This window comes from Gymnogyps californianus, chromosome 8 (genome assembly GCF_018139145.2).
Source record: "Gymnogyps californianus isolate 813 chromosome 8, ASM1813914v2, whole genome shotgun sequence".
In the NCBI taxonomy this organism is placed as follows: Eukaryota; Metazoa; Chordata; class Aves; order Accipitriformes; family Cathartidae; genus Gymnogyps; species Gymnogyps californianus.
The window spans coordinates 30,792,984-30,817,873 of record NC_059478.1 but is presented as its reverse complement, the minus strand read 5'-3'; the positions used below and the strand labels follow the sequence as shown (position 1 = coordinate 30,817,873).

The window sequence follows — 24,890 nt, the reverse complement described above, 5'->3', positions numbered from 1 at the left end:
AAAGGCTTTTTCACCCCAGATTTTTGAGGCAGCTCTGTGAAACTTGATTATTTAGAAGCCACGGAGCCTCAAATAGTGGCACAGCACCTATCCTGCACCAGCCGGGAATCGAACCCGGGTCGCAAGAATGGGAATCTTGCATGATACCACTACACCACTGGTGCGCTGGTGCTGCTGTTCCCCGCGCGCCGCCAAGGCCACGCGGCGTGACACCTCCGCACCCCCCCCATCCCGCGTGGGCTGCGTGGGCAGCAGCGCGACCCCGCTCCTCCTCCCCGATCAGCTCCCTGCGGCGGGGACGGTCCCAGCCGCATGTGGCCGGGACGTGGGCGTCCCACAGACGCGGGGTTCCTGCGGGTGGGGTGAAACGCGTGGGGGAGCGGCCGGGTGCTGCGCCCCCCTCCCCTCCGAGAAGCCGAGCGGGGCGGCCGGGGCCTGGGGCTTTGCGGAGCCCTTAATTTCATGCAGGAATGTCCCGTTTCTCACAATGTTTAACCTCAGCCGGCGTGGGGGAGCTGAACCCTTTGGCTCCGGCAGCCTCCGTGCCCGGGGTCCTCCTGCCTGTGGGCACGGCAAGGATGCTTCGCTGAGGGATGCGGGGACCCAAATCCGGCTGCACAAAGGGCTCCTGGGGAAGGGAGAGGCTCCAGTCCCCGTCTCAGCCCTCTCCTCTGTCCCTGCCCAAGGAAAATGCTTTTGAAAATTAAGTTTCTTTTGCCAAAAGCAGTACTGAGTCCCAGGACACGAGATGGGCAAAAGCTTTCGGGTCTCTACAAGACTCCTACGCTCAATACGAGCCAGCGACACAGAGTGGCATCCTGCGCCGGGCACCCTCTGGAATTCAGTGAGACGTGGCCCTGTCCGAACGGCGTCCCCGCAGCCACCACGCTCCCCGCCACCGGGAAGGACAGGCAGGAGTCGAGCAAGTGTAAACAGTTGGGTAATGCTTCCTCTTGGACGGCCGCTCGCAATCCTGCCGGCAATATTTAGCAAACACCGGCATCTTCGTTCCCCACCCTCCTGACGGCACCGTTGGCCATAAACACCCTGAGTGTGCAGGGCGCTGCCTGCCCTTTTCCCCTTGCTGCTGCAGTGACGCGAAGGTGAGCAAGGGGTGCAGTAACACCAGGAAGGGTGTCACAGGGGCATGAAGCCCCCAGGTAGAGCCATTTCTTGCACCCCACTGGATTGCACCAGCAAAGCACTCCCTGGGCGGCAGGGGAGCACGGGGAGCATCGTTTCCAGGGTTCCCATGCTCCATCCCCCTTGGGTGCCAGAGGACAGCTTTCCCTCCGCTTTTCGGCTTCTCAGCCCACACAAATTTGCTGAAGAGCCACTCTGCCAGCAGATCCACGCTCCCAAGCTTCCTGGGGCCATGCCAGTCACAAGCAGCATCCAGCCCAGCTTTCCCAAAACAGGGTGAGGGACTCTCAGCATCCCCATACTGTTGGATCCGCTGATGCTTTGATCCAAACCCAGCTGCCCCGGGGAGGCTCAGCCACGCAGATCCCCACGGCCCCAAGCAGAAGGGCAGGCGGAGGTCGCAGCTCCTGCCGGCGCTGCCATCTCTGCGTGTTGCAAACAGGCTGCGGAAAGCCGCTGCGTTGCCCCTGTCGTGGTGACAAACCAGGCTTAGCTCCATCAATGTGACTTGAAATGAATGCTTATTATTCAGAGGGAGTTTGGGGACGGCGGGCGCCGGCATGCAAAGGCACCCGCAGCACCGCGGCTGTTGACACCAACCCAGCAGAGAGAGAAAATGTTGCCCAAAGCCACTGCCTTGAGCAGCCCTCGGGAAGCCACAGCCATCACTGGGGTTTCGGCTCAGCTGAGTCCTCCTCCCTTTGCCCCCTCCAGCTCTGGAAGCTGGTCCTCATGCAGGAGATGGGGAACAGCACAGTCTGTCTCCCCCATCACCCCTCTCCCAACCTGGAGACATGAAGGCTGCCTGCTGCAGGAGTCTCAGGATCTAATTTTAATTCCAGAGGGGCTTTGGTAAGTGGGAGAAAGGCTTTGCAGACATCTCTGCCTCGTAAAGCCTACCTGGGGTGAATACATCTTTACCTACCTAAATGCTGATCCTGTTTCAAGCAGCAAAGCTAATCTTTTCCCTTCCTAAGCACATTATTTAGCCCGGATCCTGCCCAGCCCAGCATTCGCGCTTATCTGCGCCCACCCAAAGGGGTCCGGCGAGGGGGACCTTGTCCCCTCTGCTGCAGAAATTCAGGAGGTGGTGGTGCTCCCCTCAGGTTTTGTGGGACGGCAGCCTCCCGTGCGGCTGGGTGGGCGCAAGGGGCGCAGCATAGCACGGGGGACAGGCAGGAGCCTGGGGGCTCCTCCGCGCTGCAGGCGCTGCGCTTTCGGGGGCCAGCCCCAGCGCCTTTCTTCCAGACTGTGATGTTTGCGTCCCCTCTATGAGATGAGTCCATGCCAAGTGGCCATTCTCTCCAGGAAATCAGTTTTCAGGCTCAAAAAGGCGGTCGCTATCCTCAAGCAGAGCATCCGGCCCCTCTTGGAGCCCGTAATAGAGGTCATCCTCCTCCCCAGCACCTTTGCGAGGGGAGCCGGGGTGCTCTCCCCCCGCCGGGGAGCTGGTCAAGGTGCAGCCAGAGCCGGCGGCGGATGGCGGGGTCCGGTCCCGTGGTGCGGGGCTGCCGGGCACAGAGCCCTCCAGCGACGGCGTGTCCATGTCCTCCAGGAGGGATGCCAGGGGCGCGTCCCCCGGGGCTGGCCGGGGGGGGCTGCGGGAACAGGGAGGGCTGATGGGCGGCGAGCAGCGCGGGGGTTACACTAAACACAGCTGGGAGGAGCTGGGATTTCCCCTAGAGCTGGTGGCTGCTGGCCCCGGCGCTGGGTTGGCATTGCTCAGCCAGCGTCCCAGCATCACCAGTCCCCTTGGTGGGTGACTGGGGCACCCTGAGTGGGCCCTATCTCAGCCCCCAGTGCCTGCCTTTATGGGAACAACGTGCCTGCCAGGTTCCCTCTCCTGCCCATGGGATGAAGTAGCGGCTGCCCTCGCACGCTGTGCCTGCTTTCCAGGGAGAAAGCAGAGTGCCCCGTCCCAGCTGTAGCTGCATTTTGGCAGAGGGGGTGCCCGAGTCCCACGCCCCGAGGCTGTGTGGTGACCCCCATCGCCTGCAAAGCGCTTTTGGGACCTCCCAAACCAATGCATGGGCATCATAGGTGACATCTGGTTTGAGGGACACGTACTGAGCGTCTCGTTTCTGTCAAAGTCTGACCAGGAACTTGGGATTTATCCTGGTGAGGCACGTTGTTTATATTTATAAAATGAAATAGAAGCAAAATGCAAATTACAGCCAAAGGCAATCCAGATTTCCTCCTAGTAAATAATTTGGTACTGAGACTCCCCATCGGCTGAGACACCATCCAGACTCCAGCGGGGCTGGGGGGCTGGGGGATCAGTGCTGTGCGAGCAGCAAAGACCCCTCTGCCTCCTCTCCCACCTCCCACACCGGGCATCTGCCCCCCACCCTGGTTTCACCCTGCATCCCGCCGGTGCCACCCCAACCCCACGGGCATCACGTACCAGCTGCCTGCCGCCGTTTCCAGCCGAGGCGCCAGCTTTCGGGGGGGTTCTCCAGCACCCCCCAGCTCCCAGTGGACCTCTGCTTTCGCCTGCACCGCCAGTTGGGAGCAGCTGCGGGGTCTGGGCTGGGCTGTGGGTGGGAGCGGGTCCGAGCCCACCACCTGCCTCTGGATCTGCTCGTAGGACGGCAGGCTTTTCTCATAGGTGCTGGTGGCCTCTTGGTTGGGGCAGGGTGCCTGCAAGCTGGGGGCGAAGGAGAAACAGGGTGCTGAGCAGGACCTGGACCCCCACGGAGCCAGGAGATGCTCAGGGTCATGCACGCAGGACTCCATCAGGTGCTTTAGAGGCCACTGAGGCCACATCACTGCCCACGCCAGCAGCAGAGCCAGGGGGTCCTTGCCAGGGGGATGTCCGCAAGAACGCAGCTGGATGCTTTGCACCCTCCAACATTGCTCCGGGTCCGGCCCCGGGGGGGGGCTCAGCCAGCCCTTGCTTCCCCCACCCCGGCCCCTGCTTGTCATTTTTTGCTGCAATAGGTGTAGTTGTCCCCGGTGCCAGTGTGCTCAGACACTGCCCTTGTCCCCGGGGGCATGCAGATAACCGTGTGTACAGATGAAAACACCCACCAAAAGGAAAATGGCCGCTGGGGCCGGGCGCTGGGACCTACCGGGTGTCCCTCTCCGGCAGCACGATGGGTTTGTGGTCCAGGAACCGCTCGGCCTCGAGGTCCGCAGGGATGAACGTTACCTGGGGGGAAAAGAAATGCAGAGCCCGGGGGACAGCTCTGGGCATCGCAGGGACCCTCGGTCCTCGTTAGTGGTAAAATGGCTGGGGTGTTCCTTCAGCTGGGGTTTTGGTCTTTTCCCAGCACATTTGGATGTCTTGCTTGGAAATGGGTTTTTGGGGGGAAATCAATAACAGGTTGAATGAACCCCGCACACCCCGCTCTCAGCACCGTGTCCCCAGTGGGATCATGTGCGTCCCCGAGCCCAGGGGGGTCCCAGGGCCCATGTGGGAGGTCAGTAGCCAGGGACAACACCGAGGGTGCCCCGTCCTTGAGCCCCGAGAGCAGTGACAAAGCCACGTCTCCCTCCTCGCTGGGGCTGAGCTCGGCTTTGGGGGGAGCTGGGGTCAGCTTCACCCCAGTCCCAGGGGACCCAGCCAGTCTCAGGGCTCCCAGCTGGTCCTGCATCCTGGGGTCCCACGCACTGCCCCACATTTTGGGGTGCAGCCAAGCTGGCAACAGCCTATCCTGCAGTGCCCAGATCAGCACCACAGCCGCCCTCTCCTTGGAAAAAAGCCTTTTCTGCCAGCTCCATTTCCCGGGGCAGGGACGCATGGCCGCCCTGTTGCGCCGGCGGTGCCCTCTGCCAAGGAGACCGGCAGGTGAGGGCTCTACTCGGGGGGGCCGGGCCTCTCCAGACCTCCATGGCCATGACAGCCCCTTCTTTGAAGTCCTGGGAGCCCACCAAGCCCCCGCGAGTGCAGGGAAGGGGCTGTTTTGGGGAGAGTTGCAAGGGAGAGGTGAACACGAGCTGATTTCCTTGGGCTTATTCCCCGCTGCCTGCTTGACAGCAAAGCCCCAGGCTCGGGGAGGTGCAGGGGCACAGGGGGACGAGGGAGCGGGGCCGCATCCTTCAGGCATCAGCGGGGAGGTGTAGCAGGGCACGAGCCTCCCAAACCAACACTTCCCCCTCCAGATTGCCCCAGCCAGCTTTGCCCCGGGATCTGCCGCTACCCCACCCCACGGATGGGGAAACTGAGGCACAGCCCAAGGCTACACGTCCACAGCAGCCGAAGCCCCCCAAACCCAGCTGAGCCCTCGAGCCCCCCGAGGCACGTGGCGGCGGGACGGACCCTACCTTCGGGTAGCACTGGCACATGCTCCAGGTGATGCCCACAGCTATGAGCAGGACGCCCAGGGCGCAGAAGGTGATGTAGATCTGGGGCTTTTCCACGCTCATGATGAACATCCCCGTCATCACCAGGAAGAAACCCAGCATGATGAACCCGTAACGAAAGGTCTTCTCCTCGGCCATGGGCGCCGGGTGGGAGAGGCAGGGGAGGAGAGATGCTGGGAAGCCCTTTTACCTGCGGCTGCTGCCCGCTGAGCACACCTCCAGGGTAAGGCAAGGAGTGGTTTCTTTCTCTGGAGGCTGCCAGGGGCTGAGGATCAGCTGCACGTTGAGCCTGGTCCTGCCCAGGGCTGAGCCAGCCAGTTTTTAATGGGTTTGTAATGAATGCAAACACCGACCCGCCGTTCACACTCCACTGAAGCCGCCCGGCACGTGTCCGGGTAACCTTCCCTGCAGGCACACGCGGCCGGACCCCACGCCAGAGGAAGGGTTGGGGAGGGAGAGGGGGGCACAGCGGCAGAGATGAGGACCCAGAGAGCGGCTGGTCCCGACGGGACTTTCCCAGCCCTGGGGGCTGGAGCTGGACTCGGCTGTAAATCGGAGCTGGCAGAGCCCCAAATAAGAGGGATGCCAAGGCGCAGCATGTTTTCAAGGGCTGCGGGGCTGCAGCAGGGAAGGAGGGAGCACTCTGGGGTCTTTTTGGAGGCCGGTGTATTGGGAATATCCCTCACCTCTCTCCGGCTGGGTGCTGGGGAACCACCAGTGGGGCTGCCTCAGTGGGGCAGCAACTGGGCTGCGAAGTGGGGGCTAAAGCCGGGGAAGGATGGAGCGGGGTTGGTTCCCCCAGGGGGAGTGAGGACAGAGCGTCCGTGCGCCCTGTGTTTGCTTAAGATGGAGCTGGGGTGTTAAAAGGTGTCCCCTTCCCACCGCACATCCGACAGCCAGACAGTAGCAGTGGCTTTAATTAGCTTTCGTTTTGTTCCCTTGCTTGCCTGCCCATGTGGAAGCACGTATACCTGGCTTATGAAAAATAATCTATTATATTTTAAACAATATGTTCTATTTGGCTGTGGCTCCGCAGCCACTCCGCAGCCCTGCAGGTCCGCAGGGGGCCTGGGGCAGCCCGTTATTTCGGTGGGATGGAGCAACCAGCAGCAGCCCCCAATGCAGCTGGCCTTTCCTCTGGGAAAGGCTGCAAACCCGTCCGTGGCGGGCAGGGAGGGGGTTGTGCCGCTCAGGGTGTCTTTTTATAGGATGCTGCCTGAAATGCCAAGTGCACTTGGATGCCCCGAACGCACGCACGAGCCACTGAACATCTCTAAACCAAATGAAGTGAGGCGTGGGAAGTCAGTATGCGGGGAAAGCAAGGTGGAAGGGACGGATATACGGCTGGAAGGGGCATTGAAAAGGCAGAGGAACGAATGGGGCGGCACAGAGCTGGTTTTTCTCTGACCAGATTCCTCGTTCTTTGCTGCAGTTTTTATTATACAGCTCTTGCTTTGAGTGGGCAGCCCCTGGCTTGATACGAGCTCCCCAGGGTGGGTCAGAGCAGGGAATGCAAAGCATCTGCAACCAGCAGTGGTTTTATTAAAAATACGAAGGCTTTCAAACATGCCAGTTACCCCCGACGCTCCGAACACATCGCCCACAGGACCCGCAATCCCGACAGCCCCGGACTGATCGCTCGGAAAGCCAGACGGACCCTTTCCCCTCCTCGCCCACCCTCCTCTCACCCCAGCAAAGGAAGGGGCTCGGTTTAAAGCTGAGGGACTGGGCAGCCACCCGCAGAGTCCCAGCCCGTGCCGCCGCCAGCTCAGACGCCACGGACGCTGATGTTTTCGTAGCTGGGGGGAGGCGTTGCCTGTGGCTCCCCAGGGTGCTGCGTCTCCAGCCAGGAGGGGCTGGGGCGGAACAAGGCGCTGTCGAGGAGCTGCGTCGGCGGCCGCCCTGCCAGCTCTCGTCCTCCTCCAGGTAGCGGTACAGGGGCGGCGTGAGCTCCTCCTTCCTCCCCGGGGCATGGACGTAGGCTGGGGCGCCGTGGGCAGGTCTGCAGGTCAGGGCTTCTTCGTAGGTGGGGATGGCGCTGGCATCCCAGGCGCTGCAAGGGAAGAAGAAGAAACCCAGCAGCGTACCCTGTCAACTGGAGCATCCCAGCACTCAACAACTGGAGCACCCCAGCACTTGTCAACTGGAGCATCCCTGTGCCCCGTCAACTGGAGCATCCCTGTGCCCCGTCAACCAGAGCCAGCCCAGTGCCCCATCAACCAGAGCATCCCAGTGCCCTGACAACCGGAGCATCCCAGCACACCATCAACCCCAACGGCTGGAACATCCCTGAGCATGATGGACACGTGTGTGCTGGGGACGGCACATGGGCAGGTTTTGCATGCCCGGGGTCAAGGGAAGACCGTGCCAGCCGCTTCCTGGCACCAGGAGGGTGGGGAGCCATGCAGGAGGAAGGGCACCATCCATCAGACCTTGTGACAAGGCAACGTCGCCCAGTTCCCACTGAGTTTATTAACCCCTCGCCCAAGAAGAGGAAGGGCAGCCTGGCAAGGCAGCCTCGAAGAGCCGCCACCTCCGGCATTAAGGTGTGAATGACCACAAAGCAGCAGAGGTGCTGGCTCTCGAGACATCTGCCCCCCGTCCTGCCCCGCACTGCTTCCCACAGGCAGGAGAGCATCCTCATCATCTGCCTAACCCCAAAGTCACCCCCCAAAGCACAGAGGCTGCCGGCAGCCGAGTGAGCACTTTGGCACAAGCAACCGGGCAAGAGCCAGGCATCCCGGCTCAGTGCGGTCACACCCCACCCTCGTGCCCGCCGGAGCCCTCCATGCACCGGCCAAGCCTGGTGCCACTTCCAGCAGCGCTTTGCTGAGCAAACACAGCTTGTGTACAGGGAAAACCTCTGCCCAACCTTTGCCCTGCGTGTGGTCCTGCTCGGCACCCTGCGAAACGGTGCAGCCCCAAAGACGGGGAGGCTTTGAAAGCAACCCACCGTCCGCTTGCTTTTGCAGATGAAAAGCCAGCGCAGCGTGCTCGGGGAGGCTGCGGGCATCGGAGGGGCACAGCTGGTCCAAAGGCAAAGCTGCAATGCTCCACAGGGATGCCTCCATCCCAAACTTGGCAGCCCCCTGTCCCAGACCTACCGCCCCGGGCATCCGTGCCGTGGCTTTTGCCAAACAGCCTCAGCTTGCAAAGGGATGCTGCCTTGGAAATGCGGAGAGGAGGATTTCTCTCAGCGCAGGATGCTTTGCTGCGCGAATGCCAGCGCAGCTGGGGCTGGAGGAGCTGCCGCAGTGCCAGGGCGCTGCCTTCCCATCCGGCGTGGGAGCTGGGAGCTCAGGGAAGGGGACATTCCCCGTGGGGGGCACAGCAAAGCCCTCCATGGGAGGAGGAAACCCCCCCAGACTACCCAGACGGCTCACGATCTCACCCCCAGATATTCAGATGGGCACTGAAACCCCTGGAGAACCAGGAACGTGCCTCCCGCTCCGACTGCATTTTTATGGTTTTATGTTCTTACGAGTTTCTTTTAGTGCTGCTTTTCCCCAGAGCCCGATTTATGCTGGAGCCAAGATCTTTGCTGTGACCCCATAAAACAGCACTGGGAAGGGCCGGCTGGCTCAGCTTCCACAGCAGTCTGGAAATAAACCCTCTTGATCAAAAAACTTTTAAATCAAGAAGTGGGAATAAATCTCAGGCTCACACAGGAAGAGTCTGGGGACTCAACAAGCAGCAGTGGTGTTCGGGGCAGGGCGAGGGGTCTTTCCACACCCCAAAACGGGCTTTGTAGAAGGACCCTCTGCCTACACTCCCATCTCAATGCCAATCCGAGGATTATTTTCCTTCTTTTTTTCTTTTAACTCCCTTTTAACATAGATTTTGCTTCCATTAAAGATGGCATAACCCCCCTCCTCTTTACAGAGCACTGCAGACCTGGGGCACTGGGGCAGGTTTCAACAGCTGGAGGTCTGGATGACCCCTCCAACCCCCAAACCCAAACCTTCTGCCAGAAAACCAACGTAGTCTTCTGCTTGGTGGCTCTGCTAAGGAGATGTCCGCCTCGGCCGGTGATGGCCCCGCAGGGCAAGGAGAGCCATCTGCAGCTGAGCCGGCCGTGGGAGCAGCCAGCGTGGGCACGGAGAGTGCCTGCAGGGAGGGGAGGGTGCGGGGGCTCGGGCGAGGGCTGACACTAATGAGCAAGAGCATCTGCTCAGGGAGCAGGAGGAGAGCACAGAACGGGGTCTGAGCAGCGCAGCAGTGCGGCGGTGTTACTGCTCATCTGAGCTCGCCAGCAAGCAAGCCTGAGAGCAGGCTTAGGTACACAGCCATGCCGGGACAGTCAAACCCACCCCTGACCCGCAGGGACCCCAAACTCACCCGCAGATGTGGCACCCACCTGCAGTTCCACTTCTCCAGAGGCTCCGCGGCGAAGTACTGCAGGTCCCTGGGGAAATGGTACTGGTAGCGGCGGGAGACCACCCTGGCGTTGGCTTTCACGGACCAGAGGAGCCCGAAGAGGAGGAGGATGCCGCCGATGCCGCAGCAGAAGAAGCTGATGGAGCGGAGCAGGGCGCTGGAGGAAGAGCTGGGAACCGCCTCGGCTTCCCGGGGAGGCAGGAGGCGAGCCCCGCTGCCAGCCGGGGAGCCCACATCCCCGTCGCTCCACCAGGCAAAGCACAGCGTCCCCGTCACCAGCAGCACGGCCCCGGTGATGGTCATGCCGTAGCGGAAAGAGGCAGCTGCCATCCTTTGGAAGGAGGTTTTAGGAGGGGAGAAGAGCGAGACAAGGCATGAGAGAGCCCACGTCCTGCAAGACAAGAAAGGGACTGGGTTTGAGTGGGACGAGGTCATGGAAGACCTGCCAGAGGAGAAAACTGCTGAGCTAGGACCTCTCTGGGGGTGCACACTCTTTAGCTACCTATTATTGACCATCAGAAGGGGCATTTCCACCATCTCAGATGGGCAAAGCAAAGTCAGCCGCCAGTTTGGACCCATAAACTTCCCAACAGCCTCGTAAAAACATCCTCATTTTCAAGAAACAGCGCAGTGCTCCCATGGAGGCAGGATGGAAACCCCAGCCAGGGGAGCTACGGAGGCGGCTCCGGGGACTCGCATAGCTCTTTGGGTTTTGTTCCAGACTTCCTCCCAAGCTCGGAGGAACGCCAGCTGGGTTTCTGATCAAAGCAAGGCTTATAGAAGAGGTTAGGGAGAGGGACATAAATTTAAGATGTCATCACTTCCAAATGATCAGTGCGCATGTTTTCTCCTCTGAAACTGGAGGTAAATCAGTCCCGCTGTGACAGTAGGTGTCTGGCGTCACTGCTCGAAAGCCCGCAGCCCAGGGGATTCGGGGCTGCGCTGCCTCTCGCTTTCTCAGGGAAAAGAGCCAAGTACCACCTCTGAAAGTCACAGAGCTGCTATTTCAGGGGGAAAAAAAACCCTCAGATGCTGGCAACACAGGGGACCTCAGCTAGGGATGGCTCCTGAGACACCGAGTGAGCGGGGACCCCAATGAGCTCTCCCGTCACTGATGGAGCCCGCAATAGCTGCGCTCCCTGCCCCGAGCAAGCTCAGGGCAAGGATGGGAGCAGGAATCCATCCGTATCTCCGTTAAAAGTCAGGAATGTGCTGGATGCAAGCTAAACCCTCGAGAGGCTATGACCTACTGCTGAAGTAGGTGTTCCTGCTATGGTGGTCAGCGGGGCTGAGGCAACAGACCACTGAGATCTGTGAGGCTTTTACTGACCCAGCTGTGATGTCCCATTTTGAGACACTCCAGAAGCGGAGACGGGCTTCAGTTTATTTTGAAGGTGGGGTAAATATCCTGATGCTGGAAGAGTCTGCTGAATCTTCATCCAAATGAGCTTTGGCACACAAAATCTTGCTCCCCTGGGTCAGCTCCAGCGCACACCTTCTCAGCTCCCCAGCACGCTCGATCCCGCAGGTGTTATCATCACCTTCACTGTCCCTATCAGGGTGGTTGGGGGTTGGTTTGACAACCAAAGAGATGAGGCAGTGCCACATATGCCTGCTGGATGACACTTCTCAGCTAAACGACACACGCTGAGAGCAACTGTCCTTCCCCAGCGCAGGAAAATGTGGGGAGGTGGAGCTGGTTTCTGATCTCTGGGGCTCTCGCTCCCCTTTGCTTTCTCCAGCAAACAACAAGCATCTGCTCTCTGGGCTTGGGGATCCCCAGCCCCCAACTAACCAAACAGCACCAGCAACCGAGGAGGCAGAGATCCCACCACGTCCCCTCTGGCCTCGCTCACTGCCCAGCAAGAAGATGCAGGTTCAGCTCCCACTTCTTGATGGACAAAAAGCTTTGGACCATGTGGGAATTAAGCACCAGCACCCCCTTACAGATTCAGTCTTGGGTGACTCCTCTGCGAGGGCTTCTCGTGGTGGCAGTGCCAGTGGAGAGCCTGCATGCCGGGGGACAGCCAGGATGGAGATGGGGTTCAAGCGCAGAGGTGGATGGAGAGCTGGGTGACCCACGCTCAGCCCCCACCTCTGCCTTCATCACTTTGCCTGTATGTCAGTAAAATGAAGATAATCTGGTGGCTTTGGTCTCCATTCCTCCAGGCAGGGCTCTCCTCCTACAGCGGGGACTCGAACTGTACCCTGAGATCTGGAAGGGCCAAGCCAGAGCTAAGGAGGGAGCAGAAGCCCAGCACAGACCCAGTGTGATCAAGGGCGGGTGGAATTACATTATTTCAAGTCATTATTTATCAGATGGGCCCACTAAATGGAAAGCCAAATTACTTTGTAGTGAAAGAAACACCATCTGATCTAATCTACATTTAATGAAGAAATCCGATGAGAAGTGGGATTTAGGAAACCTGCAGGAAGGCTGCAGGACTGGGAGCCCCGATAACACGCTCCAGCTCTCATCCCGCGGTCACGAGCCCGAATCGCCGCCCGGGCTTGGCGGTGGCCGGTGGTCCCCACCAGCAGCCGCAGTCACCCGCCGGGAAGGAGGTGGTGTTTCTGGGCTGAGAGGAGGTAAAGCTTCCCCCCATAATGAGGGGACATGTTTAGATGCTCCCTCCTGAATGGCGGGGGCTTGGCTGAGCCGAGACGGAGAAGAGACTGTTAAGGACTGGTTAGAGATGCTATTAGGGATCATCGTCCTCCAACTCACCACTGAATGTGAGCAGGACACAGCAGACAAGCTGGGCTCACGCTGCCTTGCAGCAGTAGATGCTCAGGAGAGCGCAAGGACCCTACTGATTCGTGAATCCAGCTCCTTTTGAGAGCATCGCATTTTCCTGGAAAATTTGCAGCCAATATTATTTGGAAAAAAAAACCCACAACCCAAAAACCCCTACAGCAAAGCTCTCGATCCAACTGCGTGGAAATGACAGGTCACTCCAAACTGAAAGCCTGGATTGAAACAGCACCAAGAGTTGAAATGCTCAGCTCCTGCAGTCAACGCTCTCCTCGTTTTGGGGTCAGCCTGGTGAGGTTTGGGAGATGCTGTGATTCCCCTGGTGAGGTTTGGGAGATGCTGCGATTCCCCTGCCTGGGCACAGGGAATTTTGCAGCCCCTGCCGCTGCGCACATCTGGGAGCGGTGGCAGCGAGGGGGAGGCGGACGTGGAGAGAAAGCGGAGAGCCTCTGGGAGGTGACGGATTGACAGCTCGAGAGAATAAACTCTTCTCTCTTGACAAAACCAGCGCAGCACAGGGAGCAACGCTAAAAGCTCCTCCAGCCTACCCAGCACGTGCTCCCACAGCGCGTGTGCGGGGGCAGCTCCTCCGCACTGGGTGACATTGCCATCGCACCATCCCCTTGCCAAAACCCCTCTCGGGCTGACACAGCTCTCCTGAGCCTCTTTAAAAGACCTACGATGTTTTTCTCAGTGCACCAACCGCTGGAAGACGAGGCCGAAGGAGCAGGGGCGGGAAGCGAGGTGTGATGCTGGGGCAGGACCCGAGTCCCTGCTGCCCGAGCCTGCTCCCGGCTCCGCTCCCGCGGCACTCAGCATCCCGCACATCAGGTCTCCCGGTGAACATTTCCAGCACAGGTTTCCACGGAGGGGCTGCCCCTCCGAAGGCGGCAACTGCCGGCTCCCAAACACCCATCTCCACCTGCCGAGCCACCCGGACATTTTGTTCTGCCCCGTCTCCTCCTCTGACCTGCTCTGAAATAGTCTTTCCGGGGAAAGAGATCTGCACGTTGCATGGACAAACAAATACGAATGTTAATAGTTTACATAGTTCCAGTAAGATGCTGAGAATAGCATCCCCCATATAAAGTTATGCAGATGGTGATTCATAGGGTCTACTAAGCATTACTCAGAAAAACACTCTTTTCCAGCAACACAAGAAACGAAAAGAGTTTTGAATCTCTCCCACCGCCATCTCTCCCATCGCCACCACCTCCGCACCCCGTCCCTCCACAGCACTTACAGCCTGTCCTTCCACCGGCCGGGCTGGAGACCTTTAACCGTGCGCAGACGTGCCAAGAGGAACGCCGGGGAGAGACGCGCCGAAGTGTGAGCGTGTCATTAGGGAGATTCCTTCCTGCCTTTATCTGAATTTGCTATTACTATTATTGTTATTATTATTATGACTTAGGGCTTTGGTACCCATCCAAACCATAGTAATAACGATGCTTTTGAAAGAGCATCCGACAAGCCCTGGTGCCGTCAGCCTCCCAAACGCAGGTTCAGATGGAGGGGAGCCCTCGCGGAGCGAAGCACATGGATCCCCCACAGCCCCCGTGCCCCCCGCCGCTTCGGCCGCCCCGACGGCGGCGATGCCCGAACCCGACGTCCCCTCTAAAGAAGTGCCTGTCACCCCCGGGGGGACCCGTCCCCGCCGCGGCCGGTGCCCCCGCCGCCTCTCCCCTCTGGCAAAGCGACCAGCCGCGGGGGGTGGCCGTGTCCCTTTCTCACACCCCCCCCGGACCCTCCGCCGTACTCACCCGCCGCCGCCAGCCCCGCTCCGGCCGACCGGCGGCTCCGGCGGAGCCCGACCCGCGGGGCGGGCGGGGCCGCGGCCGGGCGGGGCCGGGGGCGGGCGGTGGCGGCGGGGCGGGCGGGGCGCGGCGCTGCCGGGCGCCCATCGGTCCCCTCCCGGCCCGGCGGGGCGGCGGTCGCGGGTCGCTCCCGTCTCCTCGGGACGCCGCTCCGGTCCCGTCCCGTCGGGAGAGAGGTTCGGGCTGCAGAGCCCATGAGAGGTACCCTGTGGCTGGGACACCTCTACCCTGTGGACACCATTACCCCACGGGTGGGACACCACTGCTCTGTGGACAGCCCTACCCCACGGGTGGGACACCGCTGCCCGGTGGACACCACTACCCCATGGCTAGGACACCACTGTCCTATGGGTGGGACAGCCACGCTGCAGCACAGGGGGATCTCTGCCACAAGTTTGCTTTGTGACCACTTTAGTTCTCGTCACCTCTCCATCAAATGCCAATATTGCCCCTTTCCCCCGTTCCAGCTGGATCTTTTTACCCTGCAGCACTCATGAGGATACCTGGATATTAAACAAGCTGAGGGTGCTCTGCTCTGAGGTGCAGGGTGGTCTGTATGACTGGCACCCAGATTCGTGCACACTTCCTCATCACACAAGTGGAGGCAGAATTTATTCTCAGCTGTCCTGCCACGCTGTGCTATTGCTGTGCACCCTCACGGATCCATTGCGTTGCTCTTGAGCTACAGCTGAGCATCGCTGACAGACAAAGCCGTTTTTATGGACACATCTGCACCATAGCTAAAGCCTGAGCTGCTGTTCCTGCGCTGCTCGCAGCTCCTCACCTTGCTGGCTCAAAAACAGCTCAGGGTTTATCTGCACAGGCTGCAGGGACTGATGCAAAGCCCCGTCATGGAATTAATATCTGCTTCATATATGCTTAGTAGCCACTCAGCCGAGCTGGAAATGTGTGGGTGTACAGCCCCTTTTACCTGCAGACACTGTGGAGTTTTACCAATGGTAAACTGAGGCACAAGGAGGGCTGGTTCACATGGGGCTGGCCCTGCAGCAGGTTGGGTCTCCGTCGCAGAGGAGAATGGAGCAGGGCTCCCCAAAGCCAGCACCCCAGCGTGGCCTCACCCCCTGGGCTGGGATGCAGCAGGGTCCTTGAACCCCAGGGTGCAAATCCCCAACAACAAATCCCACCCCTCCTCCAAACACTGTGGTCATCGCTCCTTGGCAAGACAGGGTTTGGCCCCGGGGATCCCAGGAGTAAACATCTGGATTCCTCTACGGCAGAGACGCCGTTGCTGAGCACTCACATTACCATCCGTGAGTGACACGGGCACTGCGAATCACCAGTTCCCCTGTTAAAGGACAATGAGACATCTTCTTCGCTCATTACCTGCTCGGATATTATATTTAACAGAAATTTGATTGTCAAATGGCTTCTGAAGCACTTCAAGGCGGCGTTAGCGCACGGCTCTGTGTGCTCTTCCTAGCACAGGACTGCAGAGAGAGAGGTGGCTCCGTGCCAACGCGTTGCTCTGGCCCTTTGGTCCTCCAGCCCCATAACCATCTTCTGGCTTCCCCAGAGAGCTGGCCTACAGCCAGCCACAAACCCACAACCAACATTGTGCAACAGGGCAGAAGCTGTAAGGCCTGAGTGTGCCCATCACAGAAGAGTGCCAGCACCTCTGTCTGCTTAGCAGCACCTTGGCCAAAGTTCATTTTCCCTCTCTGAGAACTTTGCTGCTGGTGGACAAGGTGCTGCGACACATCACGGGGCACAGGCAAAGGGCTTCTCCAGAATAAAGACAGAATATCTGTGCAAAACATGTAAAACATCCCCTGCACGGTGAAACCGCAGTGGAGAAAACAAGAAGATATAAAAGACAGTTACAGCCCCTGCAAGAACAGGAACAAAGGAGGAACGGAGAGATTGTTCCAGTAATTGCCTCCCCCAGGTAAGGATGCTGTGCCTGAGCAATGCTGCTGGCACGGAAAAGTGCTGCTTTTTGATTCACCGTTCACCACATTGTGCTGCTGCAGCGAATCACGTGTAAAATAGTGTATTTCAGTGTATAATCAGGCTAAATAAGTTAGCTTTTTCAATACTCTGTGTGTGTGTGCGCGTGTGTGCGCACATGCACGCGCTTTCTGCCCCATCACGACAAGGTGGTTGATACCAGAGCACCAACTCAAGAGTGAATTTGGGTGCACCAGGGCACCAAGTCCAGAGCAGAGGAGCCCAGGCTCCCTGCCAGGGCCCTCATACCTGGGACGGGAGTGTCGACACCCTGGGCCAGGTTGCAGGTCTCCACCGGTGATTTGGCACCCGGGCCACTCTCCCCGTGCCCAGCTACCCCCCGGCAAGCCCCGCTCAGCAGGGTGCTGCCACCCATGACGGAGCCACTAAAGAGGCACTGGTGAGGCTTTAGGGGACACGTCTCTGCAGGCATAAGGTGCCCACGTTGTCTAGATCCATAGGGAAGCCATTCCCAAGGGGCTGGCACACCTCGTGTTTTCCCTTAGCGTGGGCCATCGGGCACAGCAGAGGCGGGTGCAGCCTGCCAAGCTGATAAGGGGCTGCAGCACGCAGCCATGAGGATGTGCAGATGGGAAGGAGTTCCTGCACCCGGCACACGTAAAGCAAGGGAGAAACCTCCTGCTGTTTATCTTTGCCTTAATTTGCATCTTCTTAAAATGCCCAATCAATCAGTTCCGTTAGTCGATATACTGGCTCAGGCACTCCTACCTAATCCAGTCAGTAAATCTAGGCATTGAAAATATTTGTCCTACATCTTCAAATGATGCGATATTCACCAGTGTCCTCAGGCTTATTTGGGGTTGAATCTGCAGCTGGCCATAGACCTCTCTTTGGTGGTTCAATATATGGTGGTTATATGGTGCCCATATAACTGTATGGGCAGCTGGAGGGTTTGGGACTCCTCATTCTTGCTCTCCAGCAGGAAAAGCTTAGCATTTGGATGTGAAAGGTGATCATCCCCATGACCACAAAGTGGTGTTTGTTTGTTTTAGCCATGTTCACCAAGAAGCACTCTTTCCGTGGACAGCTCTGGTTTTGCCCTGAGACTTTATTGACTCCCGAAGCCCATTTTGTACATAATGTATCTTATTATTTAGTTCCAACGGCTTTTACTGGATTTGAATTATAACGGAAGAGCAAGAGGTGTATAAACTACAGCTCGATCACTGGTTTAATATCAGTTTCTGAAGTGGTTTCTGCACTAGCTATGTCCATCATCTAGCAAGCCTCTGGGCCCAAAACCTCTGAGTGTTTTAAAGCGTACGTGTGCGCTAACCTGACCGTAACGGTTTCCTAACCAGCAGTGTGTAAAGCTGCACCACGCTGAGGAACGTGGCTGTGGTGGGAAGCCCTGGAAAGGGAGAAGTACTGATACCCTCATCCACAGAGAGCTTTACAGGCGAGCAATGATCTCAGATTCCTTCTGCTCTTCATTTGGGAGCTGCGTTAGTACAGGAGCACCAGGCCACCTCCCACTGAGGCTGTTGTGTAGATAAATGGGTGTCGTGGTTTAACCCCAGCCAGCAACTCAGCACCACGCAGCCGCTTCCCCCTTCCCCCTCCCAGTGGGGTGAGGAGGAGGAAAGAGGGGAAAAAAAAAAGTAAAACTCGTGGGTTGAGATAAGAACAGTTTAATAACTAAAGTAAAATATAATACTAACAATAGTAATAATGAAATATAATAATAATAATAGTAATGAAAAGGAATATAACAAAAAAGGAGGGGGAGGAAGGGAAAAAAAACCAAACAAACAAAACCACCAGTGATGCACAATGCAATTGCTCACCACCCGCTGACCGATGCCCAGTTAGTTCCCGAGCCACGATCCGCGCCGCCCGGCCAACTCCCCCCTGTTTATATACTGGGCATGACGTTCCATGGTATGGAATACCCCTTTGGCTAGTTCGGGTCAGCTGTCCTGGCCATGCTCCCTCCCAGCTTCTTGCACACCTGCTTGCTGGCAGAGCATGGGAAACTGAAAAGTCCTTGGCTTAAGATAAGCGCTACTTAGCAACAACTAAAACATCAGCGTGTTATCAACATCATTCTCACACTAAATCCAAAACCCAGCGCTGTACCAGCTACTAAAAAGAAAGTTAACTCTGTCCCAGCCGAAACCAGGACAATGGGCATGATAAAGCTGTGGGTTTCCTGTAAGGGAAATTTCTGTGTTGCAAATGGGGACAGTAAGAGCTTTGCAGGAGATTTCCACCAAAATCTGCAAAGGATTTGAAATTTGCCTAAAAAGGGGTGAGGGAAGGAAAGAGTTAAATCCTGATGCCTCTGCTCAATCTTTAGTCAGGCAAAACTTTTTTTGAGCTCCTGGAGATTTTTGCCGCAGGGAGGCCCCACGTGCTCCGCGCGCGTTTCAGATCTGAGCTTCTTTCTCTGGGAAGAGGCACAACCGTTGTGCTGACACGTGCGTAACCCACCACCCAGCACGTTTTACACGCTGCAGATGTTGCGGCTCTGCTAGAGCACGAGCTGCCATTTGGCTCGCAGCGAAGAAACATTGATTTTTCAGCCCTGTAGGCTCCTCAGTCAAGCTTGATGCCGGCCGTGAGTGCATCTATCACACCTGAGCAGAGAGAGCTATCGAAGATCTGCACTGGCTGCTGAAACACGGCAGCAGTCAGCTTTACTCCACACATTGAATATCTGAGGCTGAAGCTCCTGTGTATCCTTGATTCCAAATGCTGACGTTCAAAAAAGTAGCAAGCACTTATAATCAAAAACTGGCTGAATTTTCTTTCCAGCGAACTCAGCGTTACACGCGGGATGAACTACAGCTACCCTGACATCCCCGAGACCCAGCGCAGTCTTCACGCCTCCGCGACACTCAGCTGTTACAGTGGTCTCCAGGGAGTAGGGAATGGGCTTTTTTTTTTTTCCCCCAGCACAGAAAATCAAAAAAGAAGCTGACAAGCAGCATTAATTATGAGTTTTAGAAAAAGGATGGCACAGCCGTCTAGCTCTTCTGGTTGCCTTCACGTGTAGAGCCACAAGGAAGCCTTTGGGGTCCAACACACACCCGTCCCAGAGTCTCCACAGCTGGTTTCCTTTCCCAGTGCCCCCTGGATTATCTCGCTGCCTGGCTTGGCATTGGGCTGCCCACAAGCACTCGCTTACATCGGTGCGCTGTGCTGGGAGGTTGCTGAGGGATATTATGCTGCCAGCAAACCTTGCAAAACTTTTGTTGGAAGCGTGACAGCCTGAGGACATACGCAAGGTATGGCTGAAAGGAGAGGGAGCACCTTTTATTAGTCCGAGGGATATATAGCTGGGAAAAAACCAAACACACTTTCAGGCACAAAAGTCCTTTTGCAGGTCAGAGTATTTGGGGCAGCATCTGGTGTCTGAGGGTTATAGGTGGTGGGAAAGGTGCTGTGTTACTTACACCAGCTTAGGAGGTAGGTGTTGTTTAGCTTGGTTCTCTTTTCTTCACGCCACGTGGTCGGCGTTTCAAGCAGCAAATGTCACTCTCTTCCTTCCAGCAGCAGTGATGTTGCTCTGGCTGTACTGCTGTGCCCAAAAGCTTGTCTGCTTTCTTCAAAGCTTGTCTGCAACGTCGTCTGTTGACCTAGTAAAAGCTGTTATTTCTGCCTGCACACCTTGCCTCGCTTTTAACCTGGAACATTTACATCTTCTTACTCGAGTTTCTAGGTAACTGGAGACAATTTTGAAATTCTGCAAAAAATGACAGGAGGTGAGTTTGGGAAATAAAGGGCTGCAACTTCTCCGTAATGGCATTAAAAGTGTCAGAGCCAGGCTGACTGAGGATATCAACACTCGTCTCCAGTGAAGCCAAGGGCAGTGCCGTGGCTCCCTCAACGGTAAATTTGGCTCGCGCTGCAGTTAGCTCTGTAGTTTGAGGCTCTGTGGAGACCCCACTCCCAACATGTTCTCCTGATTTACTCCTGAACGAAACAGCAGTAGCAGAAGATTTCTCCTATGGAGGTGTAGAAGCAGGTTGCTCCTATCTCTTCCCTCGATGTGTCACAGAAAAACAGACCCTGTACCAGCCTGGGAGAAAGAGAAGAATGTGAACGTGAGTAACAGATGTTTATAAAGATGCACGTGAAGAAACAGATGGAAGACGTTGCCTAAATTACTTACCTTCAGACTGAAAAAAAGGTCTCTATCTCCCATACCCAGGTGACTTACCATCAGCATCTCAGACTGTGGCAGGACCTCAGAGAAAGCACCCGTAAGTAGCTTCCGTGAGACAGAGACCTGCCATCCCTGATGGAGAACATAGGCTTCCCTGCTCGACCTCCCTGTGAAGTCATCCGGGACCCAGGGAGTTAAATCTTTCTCCCCAGAATGTATCCTGTCCTTTGCTTAGCTAGGTAGCTACTCTGGCTACTCATCTTATTTGAAAGAGCGTAGTTTCACTTCCCCGGAGGTGTAAATATTCCTGTGCCAGAAAACTGTCAACTCTTGTTGGCGGGCGACTCCTTGCCTCGCAGAGGGATGAAACTCTCCTCCCTCGGTGATTCACTGTGCCCCTTCCAGCATGAGGGAGAGCTCATCCCAGCCCTATAATCTGCATTAGTCGGGATGTGAACGGACACCTCAGTGCAATAAAAGTTCCGAGCTTATTACAGGCTTTTGGCTGATACTAGAGATAATGGTAATTAACCGCTCTGGGATGACAATGGTTTATTGCTGGCTGATCTCCCGATGCTTTTCTTAAGCATTTTGTAAAAAAGTGGGCCTCGCCGAGGATGGAGAGGGCAGAAGGAGACAGAAAGCAGCTGTGTGAGTCTCCAGCTCAGCACGCGAGGCTTGAGGAGCACACCTAGGTTTTAACGGGAGCTGGAGACCGGATCTGTGCGTTTACCCATTCTCAGCTCTGCTTTGGGAGTCACAGGATTTCTGCGCGTGGGTGTAGAAAGGCCACTGCTCCCCATCGGCACAGTTTTGCAGCCGTCACATTTCTGCGCTTGCTAGAGGTACGAAAAAATTGGTTTTTTGATTGTGTCAGGAGGTACTGGAATTGCTGTCTCGTTTTACTAGGTATTGCTATGATCAAGTCTGCCAAACTGAATTTTACAGAATCTCTAGTATTAAAGAAGACTGAGCAATCACACCCTCGTCACCTTCCCGTGCAGACGCCTTTGCCAATCACTTATTATTTGCAGGGGTGAGGACCAGTCTATTTATTCAGTCCTCAGTCTGGAATTGTTCTGCATCTCCACGAGATGATCCACACGCGGGAGCACGTCTTGTCGCTCGCGACAGAAAGGGGCAGGAACCTCTTCTCAAAGCCTCCAGCTTCCTTCTGCTCAGCTCCATACACGTGGGAGTCGCTTCCCAACGTGGATTGCCACCAAGGCGCATCTGCCGTCGAAAGGAGGCGAGCACCTCGGAGGGAAGTAAAATGGTTTAACAGATGCCGGCAATCAGCTTTTGACCTGATTTTGTACTGAGTTTTCTAGCGAAAAAAGGGCATTTGCAGTCTATCAGCATAGCACTGAACCATGCTAAATACGCCTCCATTTATCTTCAATAAGACTAATACAGTTCCTTATTATTGGAACAATGGTATATTTTTGTCACCCTTAATTATTAACTTATCTGGCTGCGATTGCTTCGCTTATGAAAAGGATATGCTAGGTAACTATTATAGCTATACAGCTCTTATATAACCAACATTTTCAACTTTTTTTTCAGCCGTTCTTTTCCTTTTTTTTTGCTTTGCTCACAGCTTTTCTATTTCTCTTTGGCATAGGTAAGTAAACCCAAAGGGCTAAATCCTACAGTTACACTGATGTTTTTGGAGCACGGCCTGGAGTTTTATCAGTTTACGTCATCTGGGAGCGGGCCCATGAAATTTTTAAAACGTTGAAATAAATGAAAGCAGACAGGTGACGGAGTGACACCACCAGACAGAGAGAATGGCGACGGCCAAGGCAGCGCAAGTCTTAGCTTTATTTGGAGGAATAGGGCCCACAAGTACATCTGGTACCGGGAGGCTAAACACACAGGCAGATTTGCTGGGAGCTGAAAACAGGAGAAAAATGTGGCCTGTACAGAAAAATAACTTTCAGTGTTCTCCTCCGGTGACATTGGCAAGCCTTCACCGTCACGTTAGCCCCGAATGTTTTTTGCGTGTTCCCAGAGCATTTGCCACTCCAGGCAAGAGGAGGCCAGAGGCAAGTGATGGGAGAAGGTATCCTGGAAACATTCAACACCAGCCGTAGTTCACTACTGCCTTCACGACAAAGTTCACCCTGGGCATCTTGGAGGCCACTGGTACAGGTGTCCATGATATCATGAGTCTGAAATAATATATTTATTGCCTTTCAGTGACTGCAGCTCCTTTCTGATGCCCAGCACAGTCAGCGTCTCCAGGATCTCAACGACGGAAGGAGACGGGGGACCACCACCGCTTCTCCAACTGCTGCCCCACCTCACTCTCAGCCTCATGCCCAGCGGGGCCATGAAGCCAACTGATGGTTGCCCATGAGCTCGCTCTCCTCCACTGCTCACCCACGAGGAGCGCGGCCTCCCTCAGTTTGTAGTTTCAGTGCTGGAACCCCAGGTCCTTCAGTAACCAGCTCATCATGCCTGCTACCTTGCCACAGCCGTTTCATTTTTGCTGCTGAGGACACTGGCCCCAGTGACAATGAAGGGAGGGCTGAATTCCTTTCCCAGCCCGGCTCTCTGTTTTGACAAGTGATTCTTTTTATAAATCCCAGACAGTGCGTCTTTTCACAGGCAGTTGTAAAGCTGGATTTAATATACGTCAGAGAGAATACACGAAAGCTCTCGCACGTTCTGCGGCACGGGGGTTTTTTTCGGCGGCTCTGCGAACGTGCTGACCGGCAGCTGACCTTGCCTCCTGACGCAGTGCACGGCCACCGAAGGATGGGCCCCATTCTGCCATCGTTCATATTCCACATTTCACTCCACGCCCTACATCTGCTTCCTCCCAAGACGATGACTGGGGTCCCACCAGCCGTCTACAACAACTCATTGCTGGAGGAGTGGGGCCACACAACACGGCCAGTATGCAAGCACGTAGGGTACAGCCCAGGCATCCTCGGTTCCTTGTCCTGCCTTGCAGCACCAGAGTTATTCCTTCTCTTGGTGAAGCCCTTCCCAGCACAAACAGGGTGACCGCAGCCTTGAGAGGACAAGGGGAAGGCAAGGAAGAAAGAGCAAAGTCACCCTCAGGACTAGGTGTGCTGAGCAGGCTGGGCTACAGCCACCTCAGGACCCTTCCCCATCACAGATGTTAAACAAGTCCTTCCGCATTAGATTAGGTCCACCTACACCTAAAATAGCCTAATCACCCTGAAGATTAAGGGTGAAGGTCTAAGCCTTCAGATGGTGTTTCGCTTTCCCTGAGAGCTACCTGGCAGTTTCTAAAGTAACTATAATCCCATTGTCTCTTTTCGATCGATTTTCCAACAGCCACCACAGCTACAGCTGCTGTACTAAACCCTCCGCTCTCCTCCTCCTCAAGTCGTCATGCATCTCTACTCCCTCACATGAAATATTTGTGAAACCTGAGAAGCGGGTCCTGGATAACAGATATTCTATTGATAAATACCTTTCAAAAAACACCATTGGGAAGCTGGGCAATTGAGTGACATGAGGTAAACCACATTCTTCCCACACACCCTCTAAAGAGAAGCTTTTCTAAGGCACAGCATGCAGGTTTGATGAATCAAACATCAGTAGAAATGCCTCTGCCGTCTTTTGAAATCTCCGGGGCCTCACAAATGTGCATCCAGGTGGAGAAAGGTCACACGGAGCCACTCCAGTTCCTAAGTCCCTGCTCTTCAGACAGGTAGGACCACCACACCAGCTATTTTCCATTTGGGTTTACACTATCAAAAGGGTTTCGCAGTGTTTGGCCCACCCTTCCCCATATCCCTTGGAAACGTACCCCAATCCCAGCACGTGGCTGTCAGGTGTTAGGTGGGGTACGTGCTTCTCCTGCCCGGTACAGCCCTGCTTTGCCTCAGAAAGGCACAGAGCACTCGCCAGACCAGGCTGGCTTTAAATCTTCCTGTACCACAAAGCGACTTTTTTCTTTCAGAGGTAATATGTAAGTATGTGTCATCCCTCTGGAATATTCTGCCGGTTTGTTCTGATATCATCTGGCTATAAAACAGCTGATAATGTTCCCCTGTATTTTTTTTCCTTAAAGCCCTCAAGCTGAAATTTGACATTTTTCTTCAATCACTGGATGTACGAAAGCTCTCAAGATTCGTTCAGCCCGTATCCCGACCAACGCGTGCCAACCCGCCCGTGTCACGCAGAAAGCCCCGCTCCAGCCTACGTCCCCCAACAGGCTTTTCCTTCAAGGCGACCGAATACGCTTTGGTTTCCTCAGCAGAGGGAGCTTCTCGCACAGCGCTTTGAACACCACCTCCCTCTGAAACCGCGGCCCATTTCTGACAGTACCAGCTCTGTGCCAAACCTACCTGCGCGAAAGCTGAAGGTAGGGGATTAGGGTTAAAGATACTCCTACCCCTACTAACCGTAGGCT

General features: G+C 56.1%; 2 protein-coding genes and 1 non-coding gene across 3 annotated transcripts; all 3 read right to left on the bottom strand.

The window, feature by feature from the left end:
* Window positions 1-93: 93 nt before the first annotated feature.
* TRNAG-CCC (transfer RNA glycine (anticodon CCC)) lies at window positions 94-164 on the bottom strand. The gene has a single exon. It is a non-coding gene; the product is annotated as a tRNA-Gly (tRNA).
* A 2,291-nt stretch (window positions 165-2,455) lies between these two features.
* Window positions 2,456-5,586, bottom strand: BSND (barttin CLCNK type accessory subunit beta). Its single transcript, XM_050900505.1, has 4 exons — window positions 5,410-5,586; window positions 4,215-4,294; window positions 3,548-3,790; window positions 2,456-2,741 (listed from the first exon to the last, which is right to left on the bottom strand). The coding sequence occupies exons 1-4, from the start codon at window positions 5,584-5,586 to the stop codon at window positions 2,456-2,458; spliced, it is 786 nt and encodes a 261-aa protein (XP_050756462.1).
* A 1,573-nt stretch (window positions 5,587-7,159) lies between these two features.
* TMEM61 (transmembrane protein 61) lies at window positions 7,160-11,433 on the bottom strand. Its single transcript, XM_050901068.1, is given in 4 exon segments — window positions 7,160-7,329; window positions 7,332-7,501; window positions 9,806-10,216; window positions 11,321-11,433. Coding segments are annotated over 4 exon segments (807 nt in total). The 3' UTR covers window positions 7,160-7,216.
* Window positions 11,434-24,890: the final 13,457 nt, after the last annotated feature.

Excerpts from the sequence above, each read along its gene's own strand:
- BSND (XM_050900505.1), bottom strand. The coding sequence starts at position 5,586 with ATGGCCGAGGAGAAGACCTTTCGTTACGGGTTCATCATGCTGGGTTTC. Across the intron at positions 4,295-5,409 it reads TGTGCCAGTGCTACCCGAAG|GTAACGTTCATCCCTGCGGA; the intron begins GTAGGGTCCGTC and ends TTTTCCCCCCAG. Across the intron at positions 3,791-4,214 it reads CTGCCGGAGAGGGACACCCG|CTTGCAGGCACCCTGCCCCA; the intron begins GTAGGTCCCAGC and ends CTTCGCCCCCAG.